The 19,227-nt window shown below is 37.2% G+C and overlaps 1 protein-coding gene across 3 annotated transcripts in view; it reads left to right on the top strand.

Moving 5' to 3' along the window:
- ACADL (acyl-CoA dehydrogenase long chain) overlaps positions 1-18,849 on the top strand; it is a 42,355-nt gene extending 23,506 nt beyond the window's left edge. For 2 of the 3 annotated variants that reach the window (XM_034655105.1, XM_019802911.2), the window contains exons 9-11: positions 8,923-9,050; positions 11,374-11,460; positions 17,269-18,849. In XM_034655105.1, coding sequence (XP_034510996.1) covers positions 8,923-9,050; positions 11,374-11,460; positions 17,269-17,362 — 309 coding nt within the window. In that variant the 3' untranslated portion in view covers positions 17,363-18,849. The remainder of the gene's footprint in view (positions 1-8,922; positions 9,051-11,373; positions 11,461-17,268) is intronic. The other variant, XM_034655106.1, reaches the window with a different exon arrangement.
- Positions 18,850-19,227: the final 378 nt, after the last annotated feature.

The raw sequence follows: 19,227 nt of genomic DNA, 5'->3' as shown, positions 1-19,227 counted from the left end.
ACTTTGGTAGCCTTTTCGGACTGGCATTACAGAAATTAACTTGAGGCATGGTTAAGTCCTAGCTCAACTACTTGGATCTCTGTGGTCTAGTCAGGTTGTACGATCGCTCTCCAAACCATTTTCTTATTTGCAAGATGTGAATAATATCTGTAGCTACCTTATAGAATTACTGTGAAGATTAGATGGTACGCCCAAAGTGCTCAGAATGTGGCCTGGCAAGGTAAGCACTCCCTAAAGTTTGCTATTTTCCCCTTATGTAACGTCTTCCTCCATTTTGTTCCAGTGAAGGGAACCTATTTATCAACTTCTGGCTCCTGGTCTAGACCTATCCCAGGCCATTTTGAGAATTATTTGTTACCTGTGTGTTCATCAAGTTAACTTTTTCCAGGGTGCCTGGGTGGCTCAGTCAGTTAAGCATCTGCCTTCGGTTCAGGTCATGATCCCAGGGTCCAGGGATCGAGTCCCATGTTGGGCTCCTTGCTCAGCAGGGAGCCTGCTTCTCTCTTTCCCTCTGCCTGCCACTCCCTCTGCTTGTGCTCGCTCTCTCTCTCTCTCTAACAAATAAAAAAATAAAATCTTTAAAAAAAATTTTTAAATGGTATTGTTTGACTTGCCTAAATTATGATTTCCTTTAGCATAAGGATTTTATATTTTATATTCCTTTTCATTTATGTATCATTAATTTACACATTGCAGTGATTCTCAGTGATTGCCCTCTTCCCCCCAGGCATTTAGAACTTACGAGAAGTGGGGTACACAGCAATGGGGGGGGGGTGTTTTGTATTTGGTGCTCTGCAGGCTGGTATTGTTAAATGTCCTGTGATTCAGAGATAGCTTGGTAGAGCAACTAATTGTCTCACTCAAAATGCCAATGTTCTCCCTTTGAGTAGTAGTGATATACAGAATTTATTCCTTTTTGTTCTACTGAGCAAATATGTATTGATTGCCCTCTAAAGGTTGTATGCTGAAATGTAATTTGAATAGGTCAGATTCTTCAAATACACACTATAGGCTCCTCCCAATATGAAGTATTACTCTGTGACTTTCTGAACTTTACCCAAAGTACATCATAGGCATACCTAGAAGGTATTGCCGATTCTGTTCCAGAATATTGCAGTAAAGCAAGTCTAATGAATTTTTGGTTTCCCAGTGCATATAAAAGTTATGTTTACACTATACTATAGTCTGTTAAGTGTGCAAACCATTATGTCTAAAATGTGTATGTACAGATGGGGCGCCTGAGTGGTGCAGTCAGCTCTGCGTCCGACTCTTGGTTTCGGCTCAGGTATGATCTCTCAGGGTCATGAGCTCGAGCCCCACATGGGGCTCTGCACTCAGCTCGGACTCTGCTTAAGACTCTTTCTCCCTCTCCCTCTGCCCCTTCCCCCTGCGTGTGCACTCTCTCCCTCTCTCTCAAATAAATAAAAAGATCTTTAAAAAAATAAAGGGTGTGCATATCTTTGTTAAAAAATATTTTATTGCAGGGGCGCCTGGGTGGCACAGCGGTTAAGCATCTGCCTTCGGCTCAGGGCGTGATCCCGGCGTTCTGGGATCGAGCCCCACATCAGGCTCTTCTGCTGTGAGCCTGCTTCTTCCTCTCCCACTCCCCCTGCTTGTGTTCCCTCTCTCGCTGGCTGTCTCTATCTCTGTAGAATAAATAAATAAAATCTTTAAAAAATATATATTTTATTGCTAAAAATGCTAGCCATCATCCAGTCTTCAGTGAGTGGTAATCTCTCTGCCGGTGGAGGGTCTTGCCTCAGTGTTAATGGCTGCTGACTGATACGGATGGTGGCTGCTGTGAAGGTTGGGTGGCAATGCCTTTTTTTAAAACAACAATGAACTGTATGTGTTGTGGTAGGTGCTGTGTATTGTGTAAGACTGGTGAATCACAGACCTCTACCCTTGAAACAAAGAATACATTATATGTTATTAATAATAATAATAATTTTTTAAAAAGACAATAGTGAACTTTGCCACAACAGTTGACTCTTCCTTGAACAAACAATTTCTCTGTAGCATACAATGTTGTTCGATAGCATTTTATCCACAGAACTTTCAAAATTAGAATCAGTCCTCTCAAACCCTGCTGCTGCTTTATCAACTAAGTTTCTGTAATATTCTAAATCTTTTGTTGTCATTTCCACAATCTTCACAGCATCTTTACCAGTAGATTCCATCTCCAGAACAACCACTTTGTTTGTTCATCCATAAGAAGCAACTCTTCCTCTGTTAAGTTTAATATAAGATTGTAGCAATTCAGCCCCATCTTCAGGCTCCACTTCTGATTCTAGTTCTCTTGCTGTTCCCACCACATCCAGTCACTTCCTCCACTGAAGTTTTGAATCCCTCAAAGTCATCCAGAAGGGTTGGAATCAACTTCTTCCGAAACTCCTGTTAATGTTGATATTTCAACCCCTTCCAATGATTCATGAATGTTCTTAATGGCATTTGGAATGGTGGATTCTTAGGAGAGCGTTTCACTTTTCTTTTGCCCAGATCCATCAGAGGAATGTCTATCTATGGAGGCTGCAGCCTTACAAAATGTATTCCTTAAATAACACAACTTGAAAGTCAAAATTTCTCCTTAATCCATCGGCTACAGAATGGATGTTGTGTTAGTAGGCATGAAAACAACATTAATCTCATTGTCTATCTCAGTCAGAACTCAGGTGATCAGGTGCATTGTCGATAAGCAGTAATTTTTGAAAGGAATTTCTTTCTTCTGAGCTTATCAGTGGGCTTACCATATTCAGTAATTCAGCCATGTTGTAGACAGATGTGCTGTTATCCAGGCGTTGTTGTTCCAGTTCTAGAACACAGGGAGAGTAGGTTTAGCATAATTCTTACGGCCCTAGGATTTTCAGAATGGCCTGTGAGCATTGGCTCCAGCTCAAAGCCACCAGCTGCATTAGCCCCTAGCAAGAAAGTCAGCCTCTCCTTCGAAGCTTTGAAGCCAGGCACTGACTTCTCCTTTCTAGCTATGAAGGTCGTAGATGGCATCTTCTTGCAAGATAAGGCTGGTTCATCTACGTTGACAATCCACTGTGTAGTGTGGCCACCTTTGTTAAGGATCTTAGCTGGGATTTCTGGATAACCTGCTGGAGCTTTTGCATCAGCCCTTACTGCTTCAGCTTGCAAGTTTCTGTTATGGAGATGGCTTCTTTCCTTCAACCTCGTGAACCAACCTCTGCCAACTTCAGACTTGTTGAAATTCCTCACCGCTCTCAGTTTTCATAGAATTAAGGAGAGTTAGGGCATTGCTCTGGATTAGGTTTTAGCTTAAGGTAATGTTGTGGCTGGTTTGATCTTTTTATCCAGACCACTAAAGCTTTCTCTATATCAGCAATAAGGCTGTTTCACTTTTTTTTCTCTCTTATGTTTTCACTGGAGGAGCACTTTTAATTTCCTTCAAGAACTTTTCCTTTGCATTCACAGCTTGGCTGCCTAGCACAAGAAACATAGCTTTCAGCCTGTCTTGGGTTTGGACATGCCTTCCTCAGGAAGCTTAATCATTTCTAGCTTTTGATTTAAAATGAGAGGCGTGTGAGACTCCTTTCACTTGGACATTTAGAGGCCATTGTAGGGTTCGTAATGGGTCTCAGTTCAGTATTTTTGTGTCACAGGGGAATAGGGAGGCTCAAGGAGAGGGAGAGAGGTAGGGGAACAGCTGGTCAGTGGAGCGATCAGAACACACACATTTGTCGATTAAGTTTAGCACCTTATATGGGCGTGGTTCTTGGCGCCCCAAATCAAGAAGAACAGTAACATCAAAGATCACTGATCACCATAACAAATATAATAATAATGAAAAAGTTTGGAATATTGTGAGAATTACCAAAATATGACACAGGGACACAAAGTGAGCAAATGCTATTGGGAAAATGGCACAGGTAGACTTGCTCAACACAGGGTCACCACAGACCTTCAATTTGTAAAAAATGCAACATCTGCGAAGTGCAGTAAAGCAAAGAGCAAGAAAACAAGGTATGCCTGTAATAGCCACCACCAATTTCATGCCTTTAGCTCTATCATGGATACTATAAAAAGTGAACCTTAGGGGGCCTGGGTGGCACAGTCAGTTAAGTGATTCTTGGTTTTGGCTCAGGATCCTGAGATCAAGACCTGTTTGGGGCTCCGTGCTGAGCACAGAGTCTGCTTAAGATTCTCTCCCTCTGGCCCTCCCCATCCTGCACATGTGCTCTCTCTCTCCCTCTCGAATAAATACATAAATCTTTTTTAAAAATTAAAAAGTAGGGATCTGTGGGTGGCTCAGTTGGTTAAGCATCTGCCTTTGGCTCAGGTCATGGTCCCAGGGTCCTGGGATCAAGTTCCATGTCAGGCTCTTTGCTCAGCAGGGAGCCTGCTTCTCCCTCTGCCTGCTGTTCCCCCCGCTTGTGCTCTCTCCCTCTCTCTCTGACATAGTAAATAAATAAAATCTTTTTTAAAAAATAAAAAGTGAACCAAATAAGCATAATTTCCATCTCCTTGCAAATCTACATCTCCTTTTATGGAATTCATATTAAATTACAACAAAGATGACTGTGATGTTACCCAGATTGTCTATAACTCAGGATGTTAAGTCTGATTTGACATTTGACCACGAAGGAAATAGGAGATTGGTATAATGTTTTCCTATAGAAGAAAAAAGTTTATAATATATGTATTTTATTAATATATATACTAAATAAATGCATATATTTTGATAGCAAAAAGAGAAGAGATAGTTCTAATCAGTTTTATTATTGCTTCCTTTCAAAGGTAGTTTACCAAAATGTCACTAGGTGGCAGTAGCATTGCTCCTACCAGTATGCTAGGGCTGCCTGTAGTATGGTTTTCCGAGTAAATATGTATGTACTCAGATTTCTGAGATGTTTCTTCTGATCTTTGTTTTATCAAAATAAGTATCTTTGAATAGTATTTTCATGTTCAATCTAGGAATGTATTCGAAGAAGAACAACCAATACATTGCTTACACCTCCTATTCTAGAGCTGGGCACACTATTGTTCTAGTTATTAAAATCAAGTAGGAGACCTGTAAATATCGTATTATACTTAGCCAAATGTCATTTTCTCATCATTTAACTATTCAGTTTCCTTCCTTTCTCTATGTTATCCTTGAATTTTGAACATTTGGGGCCTCTCTGCCATTTGGATATATTCCACCAAAAAAATCATATTCTTTTTGGAGGGAGACCTATCATATTTAAGCGACAATTATAGGATTTTCATTTCCTCTCATACATACTCTCCATATTTGATGTCAAATCTTATGATTTTCCAAAGACTAGATAATAAAATGATAAAGTTCAGATATAAATAATGAGAGTGACTCATTTATTGCACTGTTTCCATGTGCCAGACACTGTGCTAAATGGATTGTCTCATTTTTTCTTCACACCTCTCTATATCATAAGCATTATATTTACCCTCATTTTACAGATAAGGAGATTGAGGCATGGAGAAGTTAATCAATTTTCCCTAGATAACACAGATACTATAACTCCAGAACCTATTCTCTTAACTTACACACTAGTTTGCTACCCAGAAATTTAAAGTAGATGGGCCTTTTTTTCTTTCCCCACTTCCTTCAGCCATTGGCAATGAAGTGAAAATTCAGTGTTCTTTTCTAAGACAATCTTTAGTTATTTCCTGTGTGGTATGCTCTTGATTCTAAGAGCACAGAATATTACAGAAAAGAATAGGAGAGGAAAAAAATAGCACTTCTTTACATTCCTCCAAAAAGTAATTACCCAGTTCTTAAGACCTTGAGTCGGGGGTTAATTAACTATAAAATTAAATGGCAAACCCAAGATGTTATATTTTATATTTGAGTCAGAGTATATTAGAGTACAATTAATGGTGTTGTTTACATGGAATATGGGCTAGATAACCTCTCCAAAGTGGATTCTAGTTCCATAATTCTATGATTCAAAGTTACGTCATTCAGAACTCTGAAAGATACTCTGAGTCACTCAGTAAGTTTCAAGGATTTTCTTTTTAAATGCTAGCTGTGGTATTATCTGTTAGCGATTATTAATGAATGTTCAAAAATGCTGCTACAAGGGTGTTGATCATTCACAAGAAGTACCTTGCTAATAATGCGTGGTACAATTACTCGCCACCATCCATTACAGAGTAATTTCTGGAAGCATGAGGCAATGTCTGCAGTGAAGAGCCAAGACAGAATCTGTGTGGTAACACCCAATGTGATGCCAAGAATATGCAAATATTTAGGGGGCGCCTGGATGGCACAGTCGTTAAGCGTCTGCCTTCTACTCAGGGCATGATCCCAGCGTTCTGGGATCGAGCCCCACATCAGGCTCCTCTGCTGTGAGCCTGCTTCTTCCTCTCCCACTCCCCCTGCTTGTGTTCCCTCTCTTGCTGGCTGTCTCTCTCTCTGTCAAATAAATAAATAAAATCTTTTAAAAAAAAGACATTTATATATAAAAAAAAGAATATGCAAATATTTAATCTCTTTATCCCCAGAATATTATGTATTCTTGGAGGCCATTAATTTCTTCAAACCTGTGGACTTCCTTAAATGAATTAAAGCAAGAGTTCTAAATGAGTCCATCCTGATCTGAAATTTAACTTCAGCTTCTGGAAGCTCCCAGCATTCCCAGAGAAATAGCTCTTGTGTGAGGGAATGGGGCTTAGATTCTCTCACATTGTAAATAGTGCATAAATTCTCAAGTGTGCCATCACAGTGGGGAGAAGGCAAAAGTATCTTAAGAATTGTCAGATTCTCAGGGCGCCTGGGTGGCTCAGTTGGTAGGACATCTGACTCTTGATTTTGGCTTGGGTCGTGATCCCAGGGTCGTGGGATGAAGCCCCACATTGGGCTTTGCTCCCAGCAGGGAGTCTGCTGGGGATTCTCTCCCTCTCGCTCTGCTCCTCCCCCCTGCACATGTGGGCGCCCCTGCGCACGAGGTCTCTCCCTCTGTCTCAAATAAAAATAAATAAATTCAAAATAAAAGAATTGTCAGATTCTCACTTATTTTCCAAATGAAGTGTTATAGTGTCATTGAACTAAACCAGGAATAGGCTTAGAGGGAATATATACTCATCTGTTTTCAATGTATAGAACAGTATTTCCCCACTTCTTTTCATTTCTTCTTCCATCTTTAGGTTTTCTATGAGCAATCTTGGATGTGTGGGGTGGAAGTGGGAAACTTTGTGCTGATTAGATGGTAGAGATTTGGCCTAATTAAATATAAATGAGTAGAAAGGGAGATAAACAACCTAACGGAAAGAGTGAGAGGGAAAGAAGGTTTTGATGTGACCCAGCATGTTCTGAAACAGAGGCCAGGATACAGAGGTGGAAAAAGTGTGGCGCCAACCTTCCTACTGCTTGGTTTTGGAACCATTAGGTGCCGGTCAGATTGTCTGTTTCTACAACAGGATTGAGTCAAGCCAAGGGAAAGGCAGTCAGTTGGGTTTTTAATTCGCATGGTAGTGATATTGATATACCTCTGAGGAATCTGTCCCTCATCGCTCCTACTCCTGCTGACACTCAGGTCTTGCTTGGTCCTGGATCTTGTTATATTCCTTTTCTACTCTTTTCTGGAAATGGAGAGTACCCAAACTGTCCCCACCACAACGAAGCTAAAAGGTTCAGTTTTGTGGTTTGAGAATTGCTGTAGCCAGTAGGAATGGCAGGGCCAACATCCTCTTGAGAATCTGTCCCTAAAGCCTTCCTTTTGGGGACTCAGTCATGGCTTTGAACTTGCCAGTGCATAGGTGAGGCACATTAATTTCTAGTTTGAGTTTAACTGTGCCACCTTTGTCACTAACTTCACGCCTTTATTAGCCACAGCAAAGGTCTCATTCATGAATTCCATAGCAGAATGATCAAAACTCTGTTTCTATCTGAATTTCCACAAGGAAGACAGAGCCAGGTGACTATAGCTGGGCCTTGAACCTAAGCGGTCAACTAGAATGGGGTGTATTTTGGGGGTCACCCAAAGTGGAAGGCTAGTATGTCAAATCCAAGCCAGTTTCCTGAAGGAGGTTCAAGAATTGGTGCCAAAGAGACCAGATGTAAGCTCAAAATTCAAGGTATGAGAGCCAAGAATCTGGAATATAAGAAAATTTTATTTACGTGAAAGCAATCAAAAACAGTTGAGAATAGAATGATTTCAAAGGCTATGATTTCATAGGTTGTCTATGGCCAGCAGGAGAAAGTATAAAGTATTAACATTCCAGATCATTCAGTTCAAGTTAGAGTCTAGCTATTGAGAGGGATAAGAGGAAGGGCTGGAGAGAGATGGAAGAGGTTGGACAGTACTGGACGTCACTGTCTTGAGTGCTCTGATGCTGCTATTCGGCTGCATTCCATAGATCTAGATCAAATACTTTGCAATATAAAATAATGTCTAATAAATATTTTTAATGTCCTTCCAGCTTGTTACTTTATTATTTTACTCCAAGACAAAGAAGCAGAATAGAGAAATGTTTATACTTAATTTCATTAACAGAGACTAATTCTTTATAAAAAGGAAAAAAAGACAAATTCTTCATGGATTTAGATTGGGGAGGAAAATAGGTGTTTTCAACAGCTGTATTAAAGGACTGTACCACCAGATGGTGCTCGCCTATTAAAGGCATGCTGGTTTTCAAGCAGTTTCCCTAAATGGTCTAAATTTTTTAATCTAAAACATGAGTTGTTATTTATGCAGTTTATCTCTTTTTTCATCTTTTAATACACGTTTCCCTAGCAGTGACTATAGTGGGTTCTAAATTTAAGCTATTTTGTTTAACATATGCTTCTTTTGGAGGAAAAAAAAAGAACCAATAATTCCACTTTCGTTTTGCTCTGAAGATCTTCTATTATATAATTTTTGATACGCTAGGTGACTAAAAAATATGCTCTTTTTCTATGCTTAATTTTTTTTTCCCTTTCATTCCTTTACACTCAAGACAGTGCGGCATAAGCTAGCAGAATTAAAAACACAAATTTGTGTAACCAGAGCTTTTGTGGACAGCTGTCTTCAGCTGCATGAAAAGAAACGTCTGGACTCTGCTACTGCCTCCATGGCTAAATATTGGTATGCACGCTTCGGTCATTAAAATGTGGTGTTTGCACAGACTGTTACGGAATGCTTCCAACTTTAAACTCAGCCTTGAGGATCTTAAAGGAAGAAGGCTGTGAAGATGAAAGAAAAAGTGCTGAAAAGTCCCTTTGAGCCTATTGTGCTAAAAATTACTCAGGTTGATTTAACTTTTAGCTTGCTATTGAAAATAAGATGTTAACATACTGAAGTAGGCTGACCGAGGAGTTCATTCAAGTACTAGTTTGATTTCAAATTATCTGACAAGTGGCATTATAAGGAGACCAAACAAGGACAGTAAGTCTTAGAATCCTGAGCTTGAATCCCAATGCTTTCATTAAATAACTATAATTAAATTTACTTCTCTTTGGGCCAACATTTTGATATCTGTGAAATGAGTACACTGGACTGCATTTTTCTAATTAAAATGTCCAGATCTAAGAAAAATTTCTGAAAAATTGACTGTCCCATCAAAAGTTGCACATGCTGTATTAAATGAAAGGGGAAATGTCCTATTAGGCTTGGAAAGACTTTTCATTGGTATTAAAGATGAGTTAATTGAAAAGAGACTTCTGTAAGGCTTTTGTGTACTTTAAGATGCAAGAACATAGTTTAAATCAGATTCTGGAAATGGGTTTGGTTTCCTCTGTTTTAAAAACAAACATTCTCACATCTCATTAGCCCAAAAATAACCTAGAAAAAATTCCTGTCATTATTCATTAACTTGTGTTCAGTTCAATCAGAAATAGAATGGAGAAATAATGCAGGATAGTTCTTTATGTAATGATTACAGAATAATGAAACGGCCAGGTTGAAATTGATACTAGGAACTTGTACTTTGGGGGAGACATTTTACATTTACATTTATAGCAAGTTGTTTGACTAATTGAAAAAAGTACAAAAAAAAAAGTATAAAAAAATTTTTAGGGGCGCCTGGGTGGCACAGCGGTTGAGCGTCTGCCTTTGGCTCAGGGCGTGATCCTGGCATTATGGGATCGAGCCCCACATCAGGCTCCTCCGCTATGAGCCTGCTTCTTCTTCTCCCACTCCCCCTGCTTGTGTTCCCTCTCTCGCTGGCTGTCTCTATCTCTGTTGAATAAATAAGTAAAATCTTTAAAAAAAAATTTTTTTAGATGTTTTTAGAAAAAGAGATATTCAGATAGCTATTGACCTTACTGTTCTTTGAAAACACTGAGTTTAAAGACATACTGTTACTTCACATTGATGCAGAGAAAGCAACTAGTTATAGCCCAGGAAATATTTCACTAAAATACTTGCCAAATACAAAAATGTATAGAATTCTAAATATTGTTGGCCCCTGAGCCTTCTCTGTTAATCATTATATTGTTACTGTTCTATTAGGAACACCCTCACCTGTTCTATGACTTGAGTTAAAAATTGTTTTAAATAAGAAAATGTTGCTACGCTTACTTTTGCTTTATGTTTCCCACTATTGAAAAATAGGTTGAGGAGTGCCTGGCTGGTTCAGTCAGTAGAGCATGTGACTCTTGATCTCAGAGTCGTGAGTTCAAGCCCCACATTGTGGGCAGACGTTACTTTAAAAGGCAAAAAATAAGAAAAATATGTTGAAAAGCATTTTGAACTTATATTTTTATGTTACAATGAATAAAATCTCTACCAGTTATCTTATGAATTTTAATGATAGTTAAAATTACTGTGCTAAGATCAAGACTATTTCTCAAGTATTTCATATACTTTGGGAGTAATAATACCCAAATAATCTTTAAGAAGTTTCCTATATGATAGTGCTACCTTAATAATAGTCTTCCCTCTTAGGTTTTTACTTTTACTTTCAGTTTATTTCTGAAAATCCCTAAAAAAAAATTTTCACAGTTACTGACATTCAGAATTGCAACCTTCACGTAGAAGTGACATCTTTGGAGAAAAAGACATATTACAAGGCAAAAGGAAATAGATGGCTGTATAACTATATAATTAACTTAGATCATACAAAGAATTTAAATAAATTAGGCCAAATTCAGGTTTTTACTTTATCCTTTTCAGGCCTAAAGTAGCCAACACCTAATAGTCTGTGCTTTCCACATTTTATTTCTAGCCTTAACAAAAACCCAGCCGGAACTAATTGATGATGAAAGTATTCAGTATGTGAAAATTGTCCAGAGATTTATTTCATATATAATTTATGTCAATCTTTTCCAGTTGGCTAATATGTCTAATTGTAATTGTTTGACAAATGTATGTATTTAAATAGTTAGAAATAATTTGTTTCCTGATTGTGAAGCGTCTTGTGAAAATCTATTTCAAATGTTCCTTTTTGCTTTTCATTTTGGTCATCTAGGGCATCTGAATTACAAAACCGTGTAGCTTATGACTGTGTCCAGCTCCATGGAGGTTGGGGCTACATGTGGGAGTACCCAATTGCAAAGTGAGTATGATGTGAAGAAAAAGGAAAATTTCTTCACTGTACTTTGTACATTGAGTTGTAGTGGAAAAAAGATGCAAAATCTTTGTGTGTGTCATCTGACTACAAAGTGTGTTCCAGCAAATGAAACGGCTTCATATTTTCAGCTCACTACTAGGAATTTACCATTTTTAAAGAAAGTGAAAGGTCCAATATAGTAAAGTTTGGCTTTATTTGAATCATTATACAGGATTAATATCACTTTCTTTATAATCAAATGATACTGTATTTTATTGGTTAACCATAATTACACAGGGTATTTTGGCTCTTTTACTATGACAGTAAATGCTGCAATAAAACACCTTTAAACATTTGTCTTAGATACATGTGTTTTTTATTACGACAGGACAGAGTTCCAAAAGTAGTATTGTTGGTTCATAAGTATGTGTATTTTAAATTTTAATACATTGCCAGATTATTTTCTCTAGTTAGTAGCAACTCATACTCAAATGAAAAAAGTTTGAGGATAACTTATCTTCCTAAACTATGAATGTTCTTGCTTTTAAAACCTTATGCTAATATAATGGGTAGAAAATAGGTTATTATTCTTCCTTGAATTTGCATTGACTATTAATTATTTTATTTTACTGTAGTAAGAACATTTAACATCAGAAATACCCTCTTCACAAATTTTTAAGTATTCCATACTATATTATTAACTATAGGTACAACATTGTACTGCAGACCTCTAAAGCCTATTCATCTTGCTCGACTGAAATTTTATGCCCATCGATTAATAATTCCCCATTATCCCCTTCCTTTGTTCCTGGCAACCATCGTTCCTTTTGATTCTATGAATTTGGCTATTTTAGATAACTCATAAGTGGAATCACATAGTATTTTTCTTTCTGTGACTGGCTTATTTCACTTAGCAGAATGTTCAAGTCCATCCAAGTTGTCACACATTGTAGAATTTCCTTCTGTTTTAAGGTTGAACAGTATTCCATTCCATTTTCTTTATCCATTCATCTGTGCATGGACATTTAGGTGGTTTCCACATCTTGGCTATTGTGAATAATACTGCAATGAACACGTGAATGCTAATATTTCTTGGAGGTCCTGATTTCAGTTCTTTGCAATAAATACCTAGAAGTGGGATTTTAAAATCATATGGTAGTTCTATTTAATTTTTTGAGGAGCCTCCATACTGTTTGCCATAGCGGCTGCCCCATTTTGTATTCCCTCCAACAGCGTGCAGGGGTTCCAGTTTCTCCACATTCTTCTCAACACCTATTTTCCTTTGTTGTTGGTGGTGGGTTTTTTTTGTTTTGTTTTGTTACTAGCCATCTTGTTTCCCTTTGGGTTTTTTTGTTAATAGCTATCCTCACAGGTGGCGTGAGGTGATACCTCATTGTGGTTTTGATTTGCGTTTCCCTGATGATTGGTGACAGCGAGCGTCTTTTCATATACCCGTTGGTCCTTTATATGTCTTCTTTTAAAATATCGCTTTTTATTTTATTTTTTTAAAGAATTTATTTATTTATTTTAAAGAGAGTGCGTATACATGAAACTGTATAGTTGTTTTTACCTTTTCTCATCTCATTTTATCCTCTCGTATCCTTTATCCTTTATACTGGCATCAGGGAGGATAAATATTACTACTGTTTTACAGGTAAAGGAACTGAGGGCAGAGCAGTGTATATGCACCCCCCCCCGACCGCCCACACACACACACACACACACACACACACACACACACACGTGAGCTGGGGGAGGGGCAGAGGGAGAAAAAGAGACAATCTCAAGTCAGCATGAGCTGGACAGTGGGCTTGATCTCACGACGCAGAGATCATGACCTGAGCCAAAATCAAGAGTGAGACACTCAACTGACTGAGCCACCCAGGCACCCCTAAAATACCACGTTTTAAAAGTAAAAAAAATTGGCACTTCAAAAAAAAAAAAACTTAAATATGAGAAGGATCAAAGTTTTCATATCTTAAATACTTGATTATTCATTTTGCTCTAGAAAATTTTCCTCTTACTTAGCAATATTTTCAGCTTAAAAAACTTTCTCAAGGGAATTTTACTATATGGTGAGAAGTCCGGTTTAGTTCTGAATCTGAGAATGTGAATTCTATGGGCTTCTAAAAACTTTGTCTATTCTAATTTTAATCTAAATACAGACTCTGAAGGGGAAAATTATCAAGCTGGTATTCAGACTGATTTTCAAATTTATCGTTTTGGCAAACATAATTGAAAACATTTGATATACTTATGGTCTTTAATGAGGAAAATTAAACATTTTAGTTAAGTTATATTAAGAACAGAAGCTCCAGCATAGATGTAATCTACTAATTTTCTGTAGTCATTGGGGCAGTTCAGAAAGCTTTAATCATAGGGTGTGTATAATTTATAACCTTTTATAAAAACTCAGCAGCAACTAGGGCTTTTCCCTTCTTTCGGAATGTAGATATAAAGTAACTAAGTTGTATATATATCTATACACACACACACTCATATATATATCCATTGTATATTATATATATATGTATTTTTTAATAATATATATTTATATATATACACACACTCATATATTCTCTCTCTCTCTCTCTCTCTATATATATATACACACACACACACACTTTTTTTTTTTTTTTGGTCAATCCTGGACTTGGATTTTGGTATATCCTTTCAGAACTACTTCAAATGAGCCTTAATCAAAAGCAGATTTATTTTTTTTTTATCTTTGTATAGTCATGAAATCAGAAGTAAACATTGAGTTATGCTAGCACAAATTAAATCATCCTAAAATTTTTTCTGTGCATTTCCATGTTTTATTCACAATATTCACAATGGTAAGAAAAATCAATGCATATCTATATTCTTCTACTTGACTGTGCCATTACAACTGCTGCTGGAAAGGTCGACATGTATTGGCTCAGTGTTTGTCTAGTCTAGTTCAGGTTCCAAGAAAGGCATATGAGGTGATGAGGAGTCACCCATCCACATGGCCCAAGATCAGAGTACACAGTAAGTCTTGCTCTCTGTTTTCTTAGAGGCCATTCCTTCAGGTCAGTAGCAAGTAAATATTGTAGCTTGATGGCTTACTTGAAATGCCTGGTTTCAATTTGAGAGACTTATATTTCCTTTCAGGAGTAATAATCCCTTTCTTGGCTGGTTTGTTAGTTCAAAGATTGTATGAACTTTTAAACTAGACTGCTGTTTCTCTTCCCCAGAGACATGAGGAAAGAACTTTTCATGAGTTAGGAAGAGAGAATAATAGATAATATCAAAAGGCTGATTAGACACATTAGGCAGTATGTGGTTACAGTGCAGGACTTTGATTTGAGAGAAAAAAATCATCCTGATTGTGTTTCTAATATCCTCGGATTAAGCTGTATTGTTTGTCTGTGTATGTGTTTTGGGGTTTGTTTGGGGTTTTTTGTTTGTTTTGCATTTTTCTTTTGTTGCTTTTTACTTCTTTTTATTTGTTTGTTTTTAAATAACTGGTCTTAAGCATGTGAACTTGTTTCAGTCTTACTCATTGGACTTGGGGCCTGGGAGAAGTGAGGCTTATTGAGCTTTGCCATTTCAAGGCTCCTCTGCACTGTTAGGAAGAATAGCCTAAGATAACATAGCTTCATCACTGTGCGGTTAAACATTCCTTCTGCTGCCTTTCTCTGTTAATTTTAGTTGATGACTTAATTGAATTAGTAACCTATAAAAGGTTTACCGATCTCTGTCATTACCTACTCCACTGGAACTTCTTTAATGCGGAGAAGAAAAAAAAAAGACCAACCCAGTTCAAAAATTTCTAAAAGCGCAGCTGAAGTAGGCTGAAATTCTAGGTAGGTTCTCTACATGCAAGTGCTGGATTTTGTGGACAGCAGTGGAATCTGTTCAAAAGAAAAAAAATATATTTGGAAATGCGAATGTCTTCATATTTCAAGTTTCATCAAAAAGGTATTGAAACTCTAAAATTCCTTTGTAATACACTAAATCAATAACTATTTACTGAATGCTCACTGTTTGCCAGGTACCATGATGGATATGGAGAGTCTAGAGTTGGTCATGTTCCTAGAGAGCTGGCACATTTAATTTGTCTCAAATGTTAAATTAAAAACAAAAAACAGGGGCACCTGGGTGGCTTAGTTAAGCAACTGCCTTGAGCTTGGGTCATGATCCCGGCGTCCTGGGGTCAGGCCCCACCTTGGGCTCCCTGCTCAGTGGATAGCCTGCTTCTCCCACTCCCTCTCCACCCCCCCCCCATGCTCTTACTCACTCTTGTTCTCTCTCAAATAAATAAAATTTAAAAAATAAATAAACAAAATTTTAAAAAAATTAAAAAACAAAAAAACATTCTACACTTGAAAAAAAAAATGCCTTTGAATTTGTCTACTAGGAAAGTCCAAAGCTCATAACTAGTCCTGCATGCCTAGACCAATTAAAATATTGTGGTATAGGGGCGCCTGGGTGGCACAGCGGTTAAGCATCTGCCTTTGGCTCAGGGCATGATTCTGGCGTTAGGGGATTGAGCCCCACATCAGACTCCTCCGCTATGAGCCTGTTTCTTCCTCTCTCACTCCCCCTGCTTGTGTTCCCTCTCTCGCTGGCTGTCTCTATCTCTGTCAAGTAAATAAATAAAATCTTTAAAAATAAATAAATAAAATAAAATAAAATATTGTGGTATAATAAAAAAGATACTTGCCAAAGTGGCAAGATACCTACCTTCTCATTCCAGCCTACCAATTAATTATCTGTTATGTGACCAATAAATAGTAACCATTAATTAATACATGTATAACTGCTCTGCCCTCAGTTCCTTTACCTGCAAAACAATAGTAATATTTATCCTCCCTGATGCCAGTATAAAGGATAAAGGATACGAGAGGATAAAATGAGATGAGAAAAGGTAAAAACAACTATACAGTTTCATGGCTGCTATCATTGCTACCAAAAGTGAATTCCTGGTAACTTTTTGTGTGTGTGTGTGTGTGTGTGGCAGTAGACTTAGGCACTCAGTATTTTAATATAGTGGTTATGTTAATGGTTAATAGCCAAACCATTTCCAAAAAATAAGTTACTTGTTAACTTTGTGGGAAGTAATATTTCCTAAAGCATCAGTTTATACGCCTGATGGCAGCATTGGTGGTGGGAATCTAAACGGATGTTAGAAAATAGGTACTTTCTTTTTCTCTTTTGTTTCCTGTAAAACCAGTAGATTTAAACTTTTTTAAAGAGAATATTAAAAATAACAAGAAATTAAGACATTCTGTCCATTCCAAACCTGAAACAGCCTTTTTTAGAATGCTAGAATGCTATTACATGTGCTAAATTTTACAAAATTAAATCAGTGAAACATACTAATAAATGTTATTTTGAAATTGTAATCTCATTAAGCAAACTAAAAGCTATACAGATGATCAGTATCTTTTTTTTAAAGATTTTATTTAATTAATTTATTTGACAGAGAGGGAGATAGCACAAGCAGGCAGAGTAGCAGGCAGAGGGAGAGGGAGTAGCTGGTTTCCTGCTGAGCTAGGAGCTCCGTCAGAGGACCCTGGGATCATAACCTGAACCCTGAGCCAAAGGCAGTCGCTTAACCAACTGAGCCACCCAGGCGCCCCTGGATGATCTGTGTCTTAATAGAATCTTATAATTATACAAATCAAGGTTGAATGCCATAGTGGAAAAAAAAACGGAATTTATAAAGACCTTTTATTGTTTGGATTTCATTAAATAAATACTTTAACTAATAGTTACCTGATAAGACAAAATTTGTAATTTCCAATATTTTTATTTACTCATTTAGTCCTCTTCTGATTTATTTAGAGCTTATGTGGATGCCCGAGCTCAGCCAATCTATGGTGGTACCAACGAAATAATGAAGGAGCTGATTGCAAGAGATATCTTCCATGACAAGTAGACATCTGCCCACATCCTGGAATCCTATTACAACTAATCTGGTTTTAAATCTACTCAAGATAAAATGCGACCTGGCAAGGGAGGAAACGCTAAACATGTTTTTATATACTTTCTCTATAGAAAAAGAAATCAAATATGAGATTAATACAGTGGTAGGAGAAACTTTGAATTCAAAGATTCTAAAATTCTTTAGTACAAGGTTTGACTTTTAATTTTTTACATAGCTAAAAGGCAAAAATTTTCTGATTCTAGAAACTTCGGTGTTTGCTACTCCCTAAAATTCTAATAAAAGCATCATTGCTTTCAAATTGAGGCAGCAATAGTTTTGTTACTATTAGTATTTATAGTAACAATAATAGTTACAGCACATTGACTTTGAAAGGGAAAAATAAATATACAATGTAAATGCTTTCTATCACCCTGTCCTAAGCCTCTGTTTTTAAGCAGTGGAATCATTTCTTCAAACAAAAGTTTATGCAGAGTCTCCGTGAAATGCTGATGAATGAAGAGCTGCTCTAGGGGAAGCAGGAAGCTTCCTGCCTTACTGCCTTGGAACCACTAGGACTCATACTGAGTCGACCCCACCCAACTGGAGAATTTGGTCGCTTCTCTCATCTACTAACACCTGGGCTTTCAGCAGATTGCATCCCAGTTTCATTTGTAGGAGAACACAGAATAATTTATCATCCTTTAGTTTCAATATATTGGTGTACTTTATAGGTATCAAAACAGTGACTTTTATTTGGGAACAGTGTACTTTTAAAAACTAACAAATGCTGTATCTTCTATAAGCCAAACTTAAAAAAACGATGGCAGATGAAACTGGCAAGATCCCTGCTAATAAGTGAATAAACAAGTAAGTTGCAACAAATAAAGTAAGAAGTAAATAAATAAATAAGAAAATTTCAATCATGATAAGTGCAATAATAACAAAGTAATCATTTAAAATAGTAAAGCGAGGGAGCACCTGACTGGTTGGCTCAGTCTATAGAGCATCCAACCGTTGATTTTGGGGTTGTGAGTTCAAGCCTCACATTGGGTGTGGAGATTACTTAAAAATAAAATCTTTAAAATAAATAAGATAGGAAAGTGTGGAAACATTTGACACTTAAAAGGAATTACTATCAAAAAACAAGCCATTAATTTGTAATCTGCTAGAATCATTTCAGTACTTTTTTTTCTGCATATACCTGTGAGACAGTGAATAAAGACACTTTTAATAGAAACGAATAGAAGTATTCTTGATAAACTTCGAAAACTTAAACATTTTATTTGGTGCTGTTGATATTAAACATTGTTTTTTAACGGAACCGTTACAACTGGGTAGAGCAGAGGGAAGAGAAAATACTTTGATACCCTTCTTTCCTAGAATTCCTCACCTTTGATTGGCTCTTGAGTAGAAATTTGTATGATTGCCACGTGGAGTTCTTGTTCATATGCATTAAATACCGTGCAAAACGGGTTAAAATAAATTTTTATTAGATTACAGTCTTTGTAGTTTTCACTTCCCCCCATTACCAGGAAACCAATATAGGATTAGACAGACTGACCCAGTGCCTCTCAGCCCCTTTTCCCTTCCTTTCTCAATCTTACAGAAACTATATTTTAGGAACATACACATAAACAGTACATTGGCATAGTAGGAAAAGCCTACTATGTGGAGATGGACAGACCTGGATTTGAATAATGACTCTGCCTTTTAGAAGCCACTGAATCTTGGGCAAGTTCTTTTATTGTCTCAGGATTCTTTCAGGTGCAAATGAAAAAAGAAACCTAATTCATACTACTGTGAGCACAAACTTGAGTGTGCTAGCTTAAAAGGATTGTGGAGGGGCAGTTTGGTGCCTCAGTTAAGTGCCCAGCTCT

The sequence above is a fragment of the Ailuropoda melanoleuca genome, chromosome 2 (genome assembly GCF_002007445.2).
Source record: "Ailuropoda melanoleuca isolate Jingjing chromosome 2, ASM200744v2, whole genome shotgun sequence".
Classification (NCBI taxonomy): Eukaryota; Metazoa; Chordata; class Mammalia; order Carnivora; family Ursidae; genus Ailuropoda; species Ailuropoda melanoleuca.
Note: the sequence above shows the minus strand (reverse complement) of the source record. Positions and strands in the feature narration are given on the sequence as shown.